This window comes from Scyliorhinus torazame, chromosome 23 (genome assembly GCF_047496885.1).
Source record: "Scyliorhinus torazame isolate Kashiwa2021f chromosome 23, sScyTor2.1, whole genome shotgun sequence".
Lineage (NCBI taxonomy): Eukaryota > Metazoa > Chordata > Chondrichthyes > Carcharhiniformes > Scyliorhinidae > Scyliorhinus > Scyliorhinus torazame.
In genome coordinates this window covers 72,599,817-72,619,780 of record NC_092729.1, presented here as the reverse complement: position 1 = coordinate 72,619,780, position 19,964 = coordinate 72,599,817, and the positions used below count along the sequence as shown (strand labels likewise).

The window sequence follows — 19,964 nt, the reverse complement described above, 5'->3', positions numbered from 1 at the left end:
GGTACAGCGAGGGGTTAGATGAACGAACCTACCTGGCGATACGAACGATCATAACTATCACAGCGGCTAAGAATCCAAAAATTGCCAGCACAAAAGCATAATTCCTGAATATTTGTTTAACTGTGAGTTGAAAAAGATAACATCTCATTAATTCGGCAACACTCTGGGTACAATCACAATATCCCGAACCGCAACGCATCCATCCCAGAGACCCCCCCTGTAAATAGTAATACTCTCCCGGAGACCCCCCTGTAAATATTAACACACTCCCGGAGACCCCCCTGTAAATATTAACACTCTCCCGGAGACCCCCCTGTAAATATTAACACTCTCCCGCAGACCCCCCTGTAAATATTAACACACTCCCGGAGACCCCCCTGTAAATATTAACACTCTCCCGGAGACACCCCTGTAAATAGTAATCCTCTCCCGGAGACCCCCCTGTAAATATTAACACACTCCCGGACACCCCCCTGTAAATATTAACACACTCCCGGAGACCCCCCTGTAAATATTAACACACTCCCGGAGACCCCCCTGTAAATATTAACACTCTCCCGGAGACCCCCCTATAAATATTAACACTCTTCCGGAGACCCCCCTGTAAATAGTAACACTCTCCCAGAGACCCCCCTGTAAATATTAACACTCTCTCGGAGACCCCCCTGTAAATATTAACACTCTCCCGGAGACCCCCCCTGTAAATATTAACTCTCTCCCGGAGACCCTCCAGTAAATATTAACACACTCCCGGAGACCCCCACCTGTAAATATAAACACTCTCCCAGAGACCCCCCTGTAAATATTAACTCTCTTCCGGAGACCCCCTGTAAATATTAACACTCTCCCGGAGACCCCCCTGTAAATATTAACACACTCCCGGAGACCCCCCTGTAAATATTAACACTCTCCCGGAGACGCCACTGTAAATATTAACACTCTCCCGGAGACCCCCCTGTAAATATTAACACTCTCCCGGAGACCCCCCTGTAAATATAACACACTCCTGGAGACCCCCCCCTGTAAATATTAACACTCTCCCGGAGACCCCCCTGTAAATATTAACACTCTCCCGGAGACCCCCCTGTAAATATTAACACTCTCCCGGAGACCCCCCTGTAAATATTAACACACTCCCGGAGACCCCCCTGTAAATATAACACACTCCTGGAGACCCCCCCCTGTAAATATTAACACTCTCCCGGAGACCCCACTGTAAATATTAACACTCTCCCGGAGACCCCCCTGTAAATATTAACACTCTTCCGGAGACCCCCCTGTAAATAGTAACACTCTCCCGTAGACCCCCCCCCTGTAAATATTAACACTCTCCCCGAGACCCCCCTGTAAATATTAACATTCTCGCGGAGACCCCCCTGTAAATATTAACACTCTCCCGGAGACACCCCTGTAAATATTAACACTCTCCCGGAGACCCCCCTGTAAATATTAACACTCTCCCGGAGACCCCCGTGTAAATATTAACACTCTCCCGGAGACCCCCCTGTAAATATTAACACTCTCCCGGAGACCCCCCTGTAAATATTAACACTCTCCCGGAGACCCCCTGTAAATATTAACACTCTCCCGGAGACCCCCCTGTAAATATTAACACTCTCCCGGAGACCCCCGTGTAAATATTAACACTCTCCCGGAGACCCCCCTGTAAATATTAACACTCTCACGGAGACCCCCCCTGTAAATATGAACTCTCTCCCGGAGACCCCCCAGTAAATATTAACACACTCCCGGAGACCCCCACCTGTAAATATAAACACTCTCCCGGAGACCCCCCCTGTAAATATTAACTCTCTCCCGGAGACCCCCCCTGTAAATATTAACACTCTCCCGGAGACCCCCCTGTAAATAGTAATACTCTCCCGGAGACCCCCCAGTAAATATTAACACTCTCCCGGAGACCCCCCGGTAAATATTAACACTCTCCCGGAGACCCTCCTGTAAATATTAACACTCTCCCGGAGACCCCACTGTAAATATTAACACTCTCCCGGAGACCCTCCTGTAAATATTAACACTCTCCCGGAGACCCCCCCGTAAATATTAACACACTCCCGGAGACCCCCCTGTAAATATTAACACTCTCCTGGAGACCCCCCTGTAAATATTAACACTCTCCCGAAGACACTCCTGTAAATATTAACACTCTCCTGGAGACCCCCCTGTAAATATTAACACTCTCCCGGAGACCCCCCTGTAAATATTAACACTCTCCCGGAGACCCCCCTGTAAATATTAACACTCTCCCGGAGACTCCCTGTAAATATTAACACTCTCCCGGAGACCCCCCTGTAAATATTAACACACACCCGGAGACCCCCCAGTAAATATTAACACTCTCCCGGAGACCCCCCGGTAAATATTAACACTCTCCCGGAGACCCTCCTGTAAATATTAACACTCTCCCGGAGACCCCACTGTAAATATTAACACTCTCCCGGAGACCCTCCTGTAAATATTAACACTCTCCCGGAGACCCCACTGTAAATATTAACACTCTCCCGGAGACCCTCCTGTAAATATTAACACTCTCCCAGAGACCCCCCTGTAAATATTAACACTCTCCCGGAGACCCCCCTGTAAATATTAACACTCTCCCGGAGACCCCACTGTAAATATTAACACTCTCCCGGAGACCCTCCTGTAAATATTAACACTCTCCCGGAGACCCCCCTGTAAATATTAACACTCTCCCGGAGACCCCCCCGTAAATATTAACACACTCCCGGAGACCCCCCTGTAAATATTAACACTCTCCTGGAGACCCCCCTGTAAATATTAACACTCTCCCGAAGACACTCCTGTAAATATTAACACTCTCCTGGAGACCCCCCTGTAAATATTAACACTCTCCCGGAGACCCCCCTGTAAATATTAACACTCTCCCGGAGACCCCCCTGTAAATATTAACACTCTCCCGGAGACCCCCCTGTAAATATTAACACACTCCCGGAGACCCCCCTGTAAATATTAACACTATCCCGGAGACCCCCCTGTAAATATTAACACTCTCCCGGAGACCCCCCTGTAAATATTAACACACTCCCGGAGACCCCCCTGTAAATATTAACACTCTCCGGAGACCCCCCTGTAAATATTAACACTCTGCCGGAGACCCCCCTGTAAATATTAACACTCTCCCGGAGACACCCCTGTAAATATTAACACACTCCCGGAGACCCCCCTGTAAATATTAACACTCTCCCGGAGACCCCCCTGTAAATATTAACACTCTCCGGAGACCCCCCTGTAAATATTAACACTCTGCCGGAGACCCCCCTGTAAATATTAACACTCTCCCGGAGACACCCCTGTAAATATTAACACACTCCCGGAGACCCCCCTGTAAATATTAACACTCTCCCGGAGACCCCCCTGTAAATATTAACACTCTCCCGGAGACCCCCCCTGTAAATATTAACACTCTCCCGGAGACCCCCCTGTAAATATTAACACTCTCCCGGAGACCCCCCTGTAAATATTAACACTCTCCCGGAGACCCCCCTGTAAATATTAACACTCTCCCGGAGACACCCCTGTAAATATTAACACACTCCCGGAGACCCCCCTGTAAATATTAACACTCTCCCGGAGACCCCCCCTGTAAATATTAACACTCTCCCGGAGACCCCCCCTGTAAATATTAACACTCTCCCGGAGACCCCCCTGTAAATATTAACACTCTCCCGGAGACCCCCCTGTAAATATTAACACTCTCCCGGAGACCCCCTGTAAATATTAACACACTCCCGGAGACCCCCCTGTAAATATTAACACACTCCCGGAGACCCCCTGTAAATATTAACACTCTCCCGGAGACCCCCCTGTAAATATTAACACTCTCCCGGAGACCCCCCTGTAAATATTAACACACTCCCGGAGACCCCCCTGTAAATATTAACACTCTCCGGAGACCCCTCTGTAAATATTAACACTCTCCCGGAGACCCCCCTGTAAATATTAACACACTCCCGGAGACCCCCCTGTAAATATTAACACACTCCCGGAGACCCCCCTGTAAATATTAACACACTCCCGGAGACCCCCCTGTAAATATTAACACTCTCCCGGAGACCCCCCTGTAAATATTAACACACGGGCAGATTTTAGTTTGACACGTACCATTTATCCCTTTCTGGTAGCAGACCATTTTGTGGTGACAACATTGCATCACCTCACACTCAGTCCCAGACACTGTCGCATTTTGCGGACCGCACAGGCGAGAGAGTGTCTGTGAATAACAGCCTTCAGAAAAAGGAGAATTTAATTCAACAGGAAAATGAGAAACTTGAGAGGGAGATACAGAGACAGTGAAAGATAGATAGAGAGAGGCTGAGTGAGAAAGACAGGGTCGGACAGAGAGAGAGAGTGAGAGAGAGACACAGAGACAGGGAGGGACAATGAGAGAGAGAGAGAGACAGAGAGAGAGAGTGACAGAGAGAGAGATAGTGAGAGGGAGAGAGAGGGACAGGATCAGAGCGAGAGGGGCAAAGAGACAAGGAGAGACAGACAGAAAGAGAGAGAGAGGGACAGAGAGAGACAGAGAGAGAGACAGAGAGAGAGGGATTGAGACACAGAGAGACAGAGTGAGAGAGAGAGACAGAGTAGACAGATAGAGAGGCAAAGAGAGGGGAAAAGGAAAGCATTGAGAAAGGGATGACGTGGAGGGATTGAGTGGGAGCGAAAGAGCATTACTGAAAGTCTACATTTATCAAACGCTGGTCATTAAGACTGGATATTCCGATGTGTCTCTCAGTTAATGACGGACAATTTCTCCAGTGAGGTTTTGGTTCGAATGTCGGAAAGGTGGTTGACAAATGTTCCACAGTGAGATCCCAAAAGCAGCAAAATGGATTGTCGACACAGATTAATAATCGACTGTCGGCCTGGATTATGGAGCTCAAATCCTAGAGTATAGACATCTCCCTCCGACAGTGCGGCACTCCCTCAGTACTGGCACCGGGGGGAGTGTGGGCCTGGATTATGGAGCTCAAATCCTAGAGTATACATCTACCCCCGACAGTGCAGCGCTCCCTCAGTACTGGCACCGGGGGGAGTGTCAGCCTGGATTATGGAGCTCAAATCCTAGAGTATATACATCTCCCTCCGACAGTGCAGCGCTCCCTCAGTACTGGCACCGGGGGGAGTATCGGCCAGGATTATAGCGCTCAAATCCTAGAGTATATACATCTCCCTCCGACAGTGCAGCGCTCCCTCAGTACTGGCAACGGGGGGAGTATCGGCCAGGATTATAGCGCTCAAATCCTAGAGTATAGACATCTCCCTCCGACAGTGCAGCGCTCCCTCAGTACTGGCACCGGGGGGAGTGTCGGCCTGGATTATGGAGCTCAAATCCTAGAGTATACACATCTCCCTCCGACAGTGCGGCACTCCCTCAGTACTGGCACCGGGGGGAGTGTCGGCCTGGATTATGGAGCTCAAATCCTAGAGTATATACATCTCCCTCCGACAGTGCAGCGCTTCCTCAGTACTGGCACCGGGGGGGGGGGGGGGGGGGGAGTGTCAGCCTGGATTATGGAGCTCAAATCATAGAGTATAGACATCTCCCTCCGACAGTGCAGCCCTCCCTCAGTACTGGCACCGGGGGCAGTGTCGGCCTGGATTGTGGAGCTCAAATCCTAGAGTAGAGACATCTCCCTCCGACAATGCGGCGCTCCCTCAGTACTGGCACAGGGGGGAGTGTGGGCCTGGATTATGGAGCTCAAATCCTAGAGTATATACATCTCCCTCCGACAGTGCAGCGCTCCCTCAGTACTGGCACCGGGGGGAGTGTCGGCCTGGATTATAGCGCTCAAATCCTAGAGTATAGACATCTCCCTCCGACAGTGCAGCGTACTGGCACCGGGGGGAGTCCCGGCCGGGATTATGGAGCTCAAATCCTAGAGTATAGTCATCTCCCTCCGACAGTGCGGCGCTCCCTCAGTACTGGCACCGGGGGAAGTGTGGGCCTGGATTATGGAGCTCAAATCCTAGAGTATAGACATCTCCCTCCGACAGTGCAGCGCTCCCTCAGTACTGGCACCGGGGGGAGTGTCGGCCTGGGTTATGGAGCTCAAATCCTAGAGTATAGACATCTCCCTCCGACAGTGCAGCACTCCCTCAGTACTGGCACCGGGGGGAGTGTGGGCCTGGATTATGGAGCTCAAATCCTAGAGTATATACATCTCCCTCCGACAGTGCAGCGCTCCCTCAGTACTGGCACCGGGGGGAGTGTGGGCCTGGATTATGGAGCTCAAATCCTAGAGTATAGAGATCTCCCTCCGACAGTGCGGCGCTCCCTCAGTACTGGCTCCGGGGGGAGTGTCGGCCTGGATTATGGAGCTCAAATCCTAGAGTATATACATCTCCCTCCGACAGTGCAGCGCTCCCTCAGTACTGGCACCGGGGGGAGTGTCGGCCTGGGTTATGGAGCTCAAATCCTAGAGTATAGACATCTCCCTCCGACAGTGCAGCGCTCCCTCAGTACTGGCACCGGGGGGAGTGTCGGCCTGGATTATGGAGCTCAAATCCTAGAGTATAGGCATCTCCCTCCGACAGTGCGGCGCTCCCTCAGTACTGGCACCGGGGGGAGTGTGGGCCTGGATTATGGAGCTCAAATCCTAGAGTATATACATCTCCCTCCGACAGTGCAGCGCTCCCTCAGTACTGGCACCGGGGGGAGTGTCGGCCTGGGTTATGGAGCTCAAATCCTAGAGTATAGACATCTCCCTCCGACAGTGCAGCACTCCCTCAGTACAGGCACCGGGGGGAGTGTGGGCCTGGATTATGGAGCTCAAATCCTAGAGTATATACATCTCCCTCCGACAGTGCAGCGCTCCCTCAGTACTGGCACCGGGGGGAGTGTGGGCCTGGATTATGGAGCTCAAATCCTAGAGTATAGAGATCTCCCTCCGACAGTGCGGCGCTCCCTCAGTACTGGGCTCCGGGGGGAGTGTCGGCCTGGATTATGGAGCTCAAATCCTAGAGTATATACATCTCCCTCCGACAGTGCAGCGCTCCCTCAGTACTGGCACCGGGGGGAGTGTCGGCCTGGATTATGGAGCTCAAATCCTAGAGTATAGACACCTCCCTCCGACAGTGCAGCGCTCCCTCAGTACTGGCACCGGGGGGAGAGTGGGCCTGGATTATGGAGCTCAAATCCTAGAGTATAGACATCTCCCTCCGACAGTGCGGCGCTCCCTCAGTACTGCCACCGGGGGCAGTGTCGGCCTGGATTATGGAGCTCAAATCCTAGAGTATATACATCTCCCTCCGACAGTGCAGCGCTCCCTCAGTACTGGCACCGGGGGGAGTGTGGGCCTGGATTATAGAGATCAAATCCTAGAGTATAGACATCTCCCTCCGACAGTGCAGCGCTCCCTCAGTACTGGCACCGGGGGGAGTGTGGGCCTGGATTATGGAGCTCAAATCCTAGAGTATAGACACCTACCTCCGACAGTGCAGTGCTCCCTCAGTACTGGCACCGGGGGGAGTGTGGGCCTGGATTGTGGAGCTCAAATCCTAGAGTATACACATCCACCTCCGACAGTGCGGCGCTCGCTCAGTACTGGCACCGGGGGGAGTGTCGGCCTGGATTATGGAGCTCAAATCCTAGAGTATAGACATCTCCCTCCGACAGTGCAGCGCTCCCTCAGTACTGGCACCGGGGGGAGTGTGGGCCTGGATTATGGAGCTCAAATCCTAGAGTATAGACATCTCCCTCCGACAGTGCAGCGCTCCCTCAGTACTGGCACCGGGGGGAGTGTGGGCCTGGATTATGGAGCTCAAATCCTAGAGTATAGACATCTCCCTCCGACAGTGCAGCGCTCCCTCAGTACTGGCACCGGGGGGAGTGTGGGCCTGGATTATGGAGCTCAAATCCTAGAGTATAGACATCTACCTCCGACAGTGCAGCGCTCCCTCATTACTGGCACCGGGGTGAGTGTGGGCCTGGATTATGGAGCTCAAATCCTAGAGTATAGACATCTACCTCCGACAGTGCGGCGCTCCCTCAGTACTGGCACCGGGGGGAGTGTGGGCCTGGTTTATGGAGCTCAAATCGTGAGTTAAGAGTCTGCAATTTACTTACCTAAAGGATAAAAAAAGTGTTTCACCGCATTCATCTGGGAACCTTGAGGGGACAAAAGTTGTTGGAAATATTATGCGATTGGTTTGGAATAAGGAATACATTGCACACAGGCCCAATCCCTTTCACCCCCACTCGACACCATCCCAATGGACCCAAACCCCTTCCCGTTCACTCCCACTCTACACAATCTCAATGGACCCAAACCCCTTCCCGTTCACTCCCACTCTACACAATCCCAATGGACCCAAACCCATTCCCGTTCACACCCACTGTACACAATCCCAATGGACCCAAACCCCTTCCCGTTCACTCCCACTCTGCACAATCCCAATGGACCCAAACCCCTTCCCGTTCACTCCCACTCTACACAATCCCAATGGACCCAAACCCCTTCCCATTCACTCCCACTCTACACAATCCCAATGGACCCAAACCCCTTCCCGTTCACTCCCAATCTACACAATCCCAATGGACCCAAACCCCTTCCCGTTCACTCCCACTCTACACAATCCCAACGGACCCAAACCCCTTCCCGTTCACTCCCACTCTACACAATCCCAATGGACCCAAACCCCTTCCCGTTCACTCCCACTCTACACCATCCCAACGGAACCAAACCCCTTCCCGTTCACTCCCACTCTACACAATCCCAATGGACCCAATCCCCTTCCCGTTCACTCCCACTCGACACAATCCCAATGGACCCAAACCCCTTCCCGCTCACTCCCACTGTACACAATCCCAATGGACCCAAACCCCTTCCCGTTCACTCCCACTGTACACAATCCCAATGGACCCAAACCCCTTCCCGTTCACTCCCACTCTACACAATCCCAATGAACCCAAACCCCTTCTCGTTCACTCTCACTCTACACAATCCCAATGGACCCAAACCCCTTCCCGTTCACTCCCACTGTACACCATCCCAACGGAACCAAACCCCTTCCCGTTCACTCCCACTGTACACAATCCCAACGGACCCAAACCCCCTCCCGTTCACTCCCACTCTACACAATCCCAATGGACCCAAACCCCTTCCTGTTCACTCCCACTCTACACAATCCCAATGGACCCAAACCCCTTCCCGTTCACTCCCACTGTACACCATCCCAACGGAACCAAACCCCTTCCCGTTCACTCCCACTGTACACAATCCCAACGGACCCAAACCCCCTCCCGTTCACTCCCACTCTACACAATCCCAATGGACCCAAACCCCTTCCCGTTCACTCCCACTGTACACAATCCCAATGGACCCAAACCCCTTCCCGTTCACTCCCACTCTACACCATCCCAACGGAACCAAACCCCTTCCCGTTCACTCCCACTGTACACAATCCCAACGGACCCAAACCCCTTCCCATTCACTCCCACTGTACACAATCCCAATGGACCCAAACCCCTTCCCGTTCACTCCCACTATACACAATCCCAATGGACCCAAACCCCTTCCCGTTCACTCCCACTCTACACAATCCCAATGGACCCAAACCCCTTCCCGTTCACTCCCACTCTCCACAATCCCAATGGACCCAAACCCCTTCCTGTTCACTCCCACTCTACACAATCCCAATGGACCCAAACCCCTTCCCGTTCACTCCCACTGTACACCATCCCAACGGAACCAAACCCCTTCCCGTTCACTCCCACTGTACACAATCCCAACGGACCCAAACCCCCTCCCGTTCACTCCCACTCTACACAATCCCAATGGACCCAAACCCCTTCCCGTTCACTCCCACTGTACACAATCCCAATGGACCCAAACCCCTTCCCGTTCACTCCCACTCTACACCATCCCAACGGAACCAAACCCCTTCCCGTTCACTCCCACTGTACACAATCCCAACGGACCCAAACCCCTTCCCATTCACTCCCACTGTACACCATCCCAACGGAACCAAACCCCTTCCCGTTCACTCCCACTGTACACAATCCCAACGGAACCAAACCCCCTCCCGTTCACTCCCACTCTACACAATCCCAATGGACCCAAACCCCTTCCCGTTCACTCCCACTGTACACAATCCCAATGGACCCAAACCCCTTCCCGTTCACTCCCACTCTACACAATCCCAATGGAACCAAACCCCTTCCCGTTCACTCCCACTGTACACAATCCCAACGGACCCAAACCCCCTCCCGTTCACTCCCACTGTGCACAATCCCAATGGACCCAAACCCCTTCCCGTTCACTCCCACTCTACACAATCCCAATGGACCAAAACCCCTTCCCGTTCACTCCCACTGTGCACAATCCCAATGGACCCAAACCCCTTCCCGTTCACTCCCACTCTACACCATCCCAACGGAACCAAACCCCTTCCCGTTCACTCCCACTGTACACAATCCCAACGGACCCAAACCCCTTCCCATTCACTCCCACTGTACACCATCCCAACGGAACCAAACCCCTTCCCGTTCACTCCCACTGTACACAATCCCAACGGACCCAAACCCCCTCCCGTTCACTCCCACTCTACACAATCCCAATGGACCCAAACCCCTTCCCGTTCACTCCCACTGTACACAATCCCAATGGACCCAAACCCCTTCCCGTTCGCTCCCACTCTACACCATCCCAACGGACCCAAACCCCTTCCCTTTCACTCCCATTCTACACCATCACAACGGAACCAAACCCCTTCCCGTTCACTCCCACTGTGCACAATCCCAACGGACCCAAACCCCTTCCCGTTCGCTCCCACTCTACACCATCCCAACGGACCCAAACCCCTTCCCGTTCACTCCCACTCTACACCATCCCAACGGACCCAAACCCCTTCCCGTTCACTCCCACTCAACACAATCCCAATGGACCCAAACCCCTTCCCGTTCACTCCCATTCTACACAATCCCAATGCACCCAAACCCCTTCCCGTTCACTCCCACTCTACACCATCCCAACGGACCCAAACCCCTTCCCGTTCACTCCCACTGTGCACAATCCCAATGGACACAAACCCCTTCCCGTTCACTCCCACTGTACACAATCCCAATGGACACAAACCCCTTCCCGTTCACTCCCACTCTACACAATCCCAATGGACCCAAACCCCTTCCCGTTCACTCCCACTGTACACAATCCCAATGGACCCAAACCTCTTCCTGTTCTCTCCCACTCTACACAATCCTAATGGACCCAAACCCCTTCCCGTTCACTCCCACAATCCCAATGGACCCAAACCCCTACCTGGTCACTCCCACTCTACACAATCCCAATGGACCCAAACCCCTTCCCGTTCTGTCCCACTCTACACAATCCCAATGGACCCAAACCCCCTCCCATTCACTCCCACTCTACACAATCCCAATGGACCCAAACCCCTTCCCGTTCACTCCCACTCTACACAATCCCAATGGACACAAACCCCTTCCCGTTCACTCCCACTGTACACAATCCCAATGGACCCATACCCCTTCCCGTTCACTCCCACTGTACACAATCCCAATGAACCAAAACCCCTTCCCGTTCACTCCCACTCTACACAATCCCAATGGACCCAAACCCCTTCCCGTTCACGCCCACTCTACACAATCCCAATGGACCCAAACCCCTTCCCGTTCACTCCCACTGTGCACAATCCCAATGGACCCAAACCCCTTCCCGTTCACTCCCACTCTACACAATCCCAATGGACCCAAACCCCTTCCCGTTCACTCCCACTGTACACAATCCCAATGGACCCAAACCCCTTCCCGTTCACTCCCACTCTACACAATCCCAATGGAACCAAACCCCTTCCCGTTCACTCCCACTCTACACAATCCCAATGGAACCAAACCCCTTCCCGTTCACTCCCACTCTACACAATCCCAATGGACCCAAACCCCTTCTCGTTCACTCCCGCTTTACACAATCCCAATGGACCCAAACCCCTTCCCGTTCACTCCCACTCTACACAATCCCAATGGACCCAAACCCCTTCCCGTTCACTCCCACTGTACACAATCCCAATGGACCCAAACCCCTTCCCATTCACTCCCACTGTACACAATCCGAATGGACCCAAACCCCTTCCCGTTCACTCCCACTCTACACAATCCCAATGGACCCAAACCCCTTCCCGTTCACTCCCACTCTACACAATCCCAATGGACCCAAACCCCTTCCCATTCACTCCCGCTGTACACAATCCCAATGGACCGAAACCCCTTCCTGTTCACTCCCGCTCTACACAATCCCAATGGACACAAACCGCTTGCTGTTCACTCCCACTCTACACAATCCCAATGGACCCAAATCCCTTCCCGTTCACTCCCACTCTACACAATCCCAATGGACCCAAACCCCTTCCCGTTCACTCCCAGTCTACACAATCCCAATGGCTCCAAACCCCTTCCCGTTCACTCCCACTCTACACAATCCCAATGGACACAAACCGCTTGCCGTTCACTCCCACTCTACACAATCCCAATGGACCCAAACCCCTTCCCGTTCACTCCCACTCTACACAATCCCAATGGACCCAAACCCATTCCCGTTCACTCCCACTCTACACAATCCCAATGGACCCAAACCCCTTCCCGTTCACTCACACTCTACACAATCCCAATGGACCCAAACCCCTTCCCGTTCACTCACACTCTACACAATCCCAATGGACCCAAACCCCTTCCCGTTCACTCACACTCTACACAATCCCAATCGACCCAAACCCCTTCCCGTTCGCTCCCACTCTACACCATCCCAACGGACACAAACCCCTTCCCGTATACTCCCACTGTACACAATACCAATGGACCCAAACCCCTTCCCGTTCACTCCCACTCTACACAATCCTAATGGACCCAAACCCCTTCCCGTTCACTCCCACTGTGCACAATCCCAATGGACCCAAACCCCTTCCCGTTCACTCCCACTCTACACAATCCCAATGGACCCAAACCCCTTCCCGTTCACTCCCACTCTACACAATCCAATGGACCCAAACCCCTTCCGTTCACTCCCACTGTACACAATCGCAATGGACCCAAACCCCTTCCCGTTCACTCCCACTCTACACAATCCCAATGGACCCAAACCCCTTCCCATTCACTCCCACTCTACACAATCCCAATGGACCCAAACCCCTTCCCGTTCACTCCCACTGTACACAATCCCAATGGACCCAAACCCCTTCCCGTTCACTCCCACTGTGCACAATCTCAATGGACCCAAACCCCTTCCCGTTCACTCCCACTGAACACAACCCCAATGGACCCAAACCCCTTCCCGTTCACTCCCACTCTACACAATCCCACTGGACTCAAACCCCTTCCCGTTCACTCCCACTGTACACAATCCCAATGGACCCAAACCCCTTCCCTTTCACTCCCACTCTACACAATCCCAATGGACACAAACCCCTTCCCGTTCACTCCCACTCTACACAATCCCAATGGACACAAACCCCTTCCCGTTCACTCCCACTCTACACCATCCCAACGGACCCAAACCCCTTCCCGTTCACTCCCACTCTACACAATCCCAATGGACCCAAACCCCTTCCCGTTCACTCCCACTCTACACAATCCCAATGGACACAAACCCCTTCCTGTTCACTCCCACTCTACACAATCCCAATGGACACAAACCCCTTCCCGTTCACTCCCACTCTACACAATCCCAATGGACCCAAACCCCTTCCCGTTCACTCCCACTGTACACCATCCCAATGGACCCAAACCCCTTCCCATTCACTCCCACTCTACACAATCCCAATGGACACAAACCGCTTGCCGTTCACTCCCACTGTACACAATCCCAATGGACCCAAACCCCATCCCGTTCACTCCCACTCTACACAATCCCAATGGGCCCAAACCCCTTCCCGTTCACTCCCACTCTACACAATCCCAATGGACCCAAACCCCTTCCCGTTCACTCCCACTGTACACAATCCCAATTGACCCAAACCCCTTCCCGTTCACTCCCACTCTACACAATCCCAATGGACACACACCCCTTCCCGTTCACTCCCACTCTACACCATCCCAATGGACCCAAACCCCTTCCCGTTCACTCCCACTCTACACAATCCCAATGGACCCAAACCCCTTCCCGTTCACTCCCACTCTACACAATCCGATGGACCCAAACCCCTTCCCGTTCACTCCCACTGTACACAATCGCAATGGACCCAAACCCCTTCCCGTTCACTCCCACTCTACACAATCCCAATGGACCCAAACCCCTTCCCATTCACTCCCACTCTACACAATCCCAATGGACCCAAACCCCTTCCCGTTCACTCCCACTGTACACAATCCCAATGGACCCAAACCCCTTCCCGTTCACTCCCACTGTGCACAATCTCAATGGACCCAAACCCCTTCCCGTTCACTCCCACTCTACACAATCCCAATGGACTCAGACCCCTTCCCGTTCACTCCCACTGTACACAATCCCAATGGACCCAAACCTCTTCCTGTTCTCTCCCACTCTACACAATCCTAATGGACCCAAACCCCTTCCCGTTCACTCCCACAATCCCAATGGACCCAAACCCCTACCTGGTCACTCCCACTCTACACAATCCCAATGGACCCAAACCCCTTCCCGTTCTGTCCCACTCTACACAATCCCAATGGACCCAAACCCCCTCCCATTCACTCCCACTCTACACAATCCCAATGGACCCAAACCCCTTCCCGTTCACTCCCACTCTACACAATCCCAATGGACACAAACCCCTTCCCGTTCACTCCCACTGTACACAATCCCAATGGACCCATACCCCTTCCCGTTCACTCCCACTGTACACAATCCCAATGAACCAAAACCCCTTCCCGTTCACTCCCACTCTACACAATCCCAATGGACCCAAACCCCTTCCCGTTCACGCCCACTCTACACAATCCCAATGGACCCAAACCCCTTCCCGTTCACTCCCACTGTGCACAATCCCAATGGACCCAAACCCCTTCCCGTTCACTCCCACTCTACACAATCCCAATGGACCCAAACCCCTTCCCGTTCACTCCCACACTGCACAATCCCAATGGACCCAAACCCCTTCCCGTTCACTCCCACTCTACACAATCCCAATGGACACAAACCCCTTCCCGTTCACTCCCACTGTACACAATCCCAATGGACCCAAACCCCTTCCCGTTCACTCCCACTCTGCATAATCCCAATGGACCCAAACCCCTTCCCGTTCACTCCCACTCTACACAATCCCAATGGACCCAAACCCCTTCCCGTTCACTCCCACTCTACACAATCCCAATGGACACAAACCCCTTCCCGTTCACTCCCACTGTACACAATCCCAATGGACCCAAACCCCTTCCCGTTCACTCCCACTCTGCACAATCCCAATGGACCCAAACCCCTTCCCGTTCACTCCCACTCTACACAATCCTAATGGACCCAAACCCCTTCCCGTTCAATCCCACAATCCCAATGGACCCAAACCCCTACCTGGTCACTCCCACTCTACACAATCCCAATGGACCCAAACCCCTTCCCGTTCACTCCCACTCTACACAATCCCAATGGACCCAAATCCTTCCCGTTCACCCCCACTCTACACAATCCCAATGGACCCAAATCCCTTCCCGTTCTCTCCCACTCTACACAATCCCAATGGACCCAAACCCTTCGCGTTCACTCCCACTCTACACAATCCCAATGGACCCAAACCCCTTCCCGTTCGCTCCCACTCTACACAATCCCAATGTACCCAAACCCCTTCCCGTTCACTCCCACTCTGCACAATCCCAATGGACCCAAACCCCTTCCCGTTCACTCCCACTCTACACAATCCCAATGGACCCAAACCCCTTCCCGTTCACTCCCACTGTACACAATCCCAATGGACACAAACCCCTTCCCGTTCACTCCCACTCTACACAATCCCAATGGACCCAAACCCCTTCCCGTTCACTCCCACTCTGCAGAATCCGAATGGACCCAAACCCCTTCCCGTTCTCTCCAACTCTACACAATCCCAATGTACCCAAACCCCTTCCCGTTCACTCCCACTCTGCACAATCCCAATGGACCCAAACCCCTTCCCGTTCGCTCCCACTCTACACAATCCCAATGGACCCAAACCGCTTCCCGTTCACTCCCACTCTACACAATCCCAATGGACCCAAACCCCTTCCCGTTCACTCCCACTGTACACAATCCCAATGGACCCAAACCCCTTCCCGTTCACTCCCACTGTACACAATCCCAATGGACCCAAACCCCTTCCCGTTCACTCCCACTCTGCAGAATCCCAATGGACCCAAACCCCTTCCCGTTCACTCCCACTGTACACAATCCCAATGGACCCAAACCCCTTCCCGTTCACTCCCCCTGTACACAATCCCAATGGACCCAAACCCCTTCCCGTTCACTCCCACTCTGCAGAATCCCAATGGACCCAAACCCCTTCCCGTTCACTCCCACTCTACACAATCCCAATGGAACCAAAACCCTTCCCGTTCACTCCCACTGTACACAATCCCAATGGACCCAAACCCCTTCCCGTTCACTCCCACTCTACACAATCCCAATGGACCCAAACCCCTTCCCGTTCACTCCCACTGTACACAATCCCAATGGACCCAAACCCCTTCCCGTTCACTCCCACTCTACACAATCCCAATGGACCCAAACCCCTTCCCGTTCACTCCCACTCTACACAATCCCAATGGACCCAAACCCCTTCCCGTTCACTCCCACTCTACACAATCCCAATGGACCCAAACCACTTCCCGTTCACTCCCACTCTACACAATCCCAATGGACCCAAACCCCTTCCCGTTCGCTCCCACTCTACACAATCCCAATGTACCCAAACCCCTTCCCGTTCACTCCCACTGTACACAATCCCAATGGACCCAAACCCCTTCCCGTTCATTCCCACTCTACACAATCCCAATGGACCCAAACCCCTTCACGTTCACTCCCACTGTACACAATCCCAATGTACCCAAGCCCCTTCCCGTTCACTCCCACTCTGCACAATCCCAATGGACCCAAACCCCTTCCCGTTCACTCCCACTCAACACAATCCCAATGGACCCAAACCCCTTCCCGTTCACTCCCACTCTACACAATCCCAATGGACCCAAACCCCTTCCCGTTCACTCCCACTCTACACAATCCCAATGGACCCAAACCCCTTCCCGTTCACTCCCACTCTACACAATCCCAATGGACCCAAACCCCTTCCCGTTCACTCCCACTGTACACAATCCCAATGGACCCAAACCCCTTCCCGTTCACTCCCACTGTACACAATCCCAATCGACCCAAACCCCTTCCTGTTCACTCCCACTGTACACAATCCCAATGGACCCAAACCCCTTCTCGTTCACTCCCACTCTACACAATCCCAATGGACACAAACCCCTTCCCCTTCACTCCCACTCTACACAATCCCAATGCACCCAAACCCCTTCCCGTTCACTCCCACTGTACACAATCCCAATGGACCCAAACCCCTTCCCGTTCACTCCCACTCTACACAATCCCAATGGACCCAAACCCCTTCCCGTTCACTCCCACTCTACACAATCCCAATGGACCCAAACCCCTTCCCGTTCACTCCCACTCTACACAATCCCAATGGACCCAAACCACTTCCCGTTCACTCCCACTCTACACAATCCCAATGGACCCAAACCCCTTCCCGTTCGCTCCCACTCTACACAATCCCAATGTACCCAAACCCCTTCCCGTTCACTCCCACTGTACACAATCCCAATGGACCCAAACCCCTTCCCGTTCGCTCCCACTCTACACAATCCCAATGTACCCAAGCCCCTTCCCGTTCACTCCCACTCTGCACAATCCCAATGGACCCAAACCCCTTCCCATTCACTCCCACTGTGCACAATCTCAATGGACCCAAACCCCTTCCCGTTCACCCCCACTCTACACAATCCCAATGGAGCCAAACCCCTTCCCGTTCACTCCCACTCTACACAATCCCAATGGACCCAAACCCCTTCCCGTTCACTCCCACTCTACGCAATCCCAATGGACCCAAACGCCTTCCCGTTCACTCCCACTCTACGCAATCCCAATGGACCCAAACCCCTTCCCGTTCACTCCCACTCTACACAATCCCAATGGACCCAAACCCCTTCCCGTTCACCCCCACTCTACACAATCCCAATGGACCCAAACCCCTTCCCGTTCACTCCCACTCTACACCATCCCAACGGACCCAAACCCCTTCCCGTTCACTCGCACTCTACACAATCCCAATGGACCCAAACCCCTTCCCTTTCACTCCCACTCTACACAATCCCAATGGACCCAAACCCCTTCCCGTTCACTCCCACTCTACACAATCCCAATGGACCCAAACCCCTTCCCGTTCACTCCCACTCTACACATTCCCAATGGACCCAAACCCCTTCCTGTTCACTCCCACTCTACACAATCCCAATGGACCCAAACCCCTTCCCGTTCACTCCCACTCTACACATTCCCAATGGACCCAAACCCCTTCCCGTTCACTCCCACTCTACACCATCCCAACGGACCCAAACCCCTTCCCGTTCACTCGCACTCTACACAATCCCAATGGACCCAAACCCCTTCCCTTTCACTCCCACTCTACACAATCCCAATGGACCCAAACCCCTTCCCGTTCACTCCCACTGTGCACAATCCCAATGGACCCAAACCCCTTCCCGTTCACTCGCACTCTGCAGAATCCCAATGGACCCAAACCCCTTCCCATTCACTCCCACTGTGCACAATCTCAATGGACCCAAACCCCTTCCCGTTCACCCCCACTCTACACAATCCCAATGGAGCCAAACCCCTTCCCGTTCACTCCCACTCTACACAATCCCAATGGACCCAAACCCCTTCCCGTTCACTCCCACTCTACGCAATCCCAATGGACCCAAACGCCTTCCCGTTCACTCCCACTCTACACAATCCCAATGGACCCAAACCCCTTCCCGTTCACTTCCACTCTACACAATCCCAATGGACCCAAACCCCTTCCCGTTCACTCCCACTCTACACAATCCCAATGGACCCAAACCCCTTCCCGTTCACTCCCACTGTACACAATCCCAATGGACCCAAACCCCTTCCCGTTCACTCCCACTCTACACAATCCCAATGGACCCAATCCCCTTCCCGTTCACCCCCACTCTACACAATCCCAATGGACCCAAACCCCTTCCCGTTCACTCCCACTCTACACCATCCCAACGGACCCAAACCCCTTCCCGTTCACTCGCACTCTACACAATCCCAATGGACCCAAACCCCTTCCCTTTCACTCCCACTCTACACAATCCCAATGGACCCAAACCCCTTCCCGTTCACTCCCACTGTGCACAATCCCAATGGACCCAAACCCCTTCCCGTTCACTCGCACTCTGCAGAATCCCAATGGACCCAAACCCCTTCCCGTTCTCTCAGGTGGGCACCGCTCCTGCGAATGGTCGATGACCAGGTAATTATGAGCGCTTGCCTGGGGAAGAGGCAAAGTAACAAGATGGTGGCGTACGAGGCAGTCAAACATCATGGGGCAGTGATGGACCTCTCCTTGTGCCTCGATGTGGACAACCGTTGCCAGGCAACCTCACGTTCCAGTTCCAAATTGGATTGGCCCTTTCTGACCTCACAGTCCTGTTGAGCGGTCGTCCATGCACGGGATCGCTTCCCTCGCTGTGCTGAGCGGCCCTCTCTACACCTCTCCCTCTCTGTCCGTCTCTCTCTCTCTGTCCGTCTCTCTCTCTCTCCCTCCATCTCTCTCACTCTATCTCTCCTGCTCTCTCGCTGTCTCTCTCACTCTCTCTGTCTCTCCCTCTGTCTCTGTGTCTCCCTCTGTCTCTGGCTGTCTGTCCCTCTCTCTCTCTCTCTTTCTTTCTCTCCCTCTCTCTCTCTCTATCTCTCCCACTC

The 19,964-nt window shown here is 53.4% G+C and overlaps 1 protein-coding gene across 7 annotated transcripts in view; it reads right to left on the bottom strand.

The window, feature by feature from the left end:
* The window catches only part of LOC140399624 (uncharacterized), a 219,091-nt gene that overhangs the window by 176,105 nt on the left and 23,022 nt on the right, over positions 1-19,964 (bottom strand). For 3 of the 7 annotated variants that reach the window (XR_011937777.1, XR_011937776.1, XM_072489159.1), the window contains exons 2-4: positions 8,108-8,149; positions 4,141-4,263; positions 33-120 (exon numbers count right to left, since the gene is read on the bottom strand). Coding sequence is in view for 2 of the 7 variants with exons in the window: in XM_072489159.1 (XP_072345260.1) it covers positions 33-120; positions 4,141-4,263; positions 8,108-8,149 (253 nt within the window). In the remaining 5 variants the exon portion in view is untranslated. Of the gene's footprint in view, positions 1-32; positions 121-4,137; positions 4,264-8,107; positions 8,150-19,964 lie in introns of those variants that run through there. The other 4 variants (XR_011937773.1, XM_072489160.1, XR_011937774.1 and 1 more) reach the window with 3 other exon arrangements.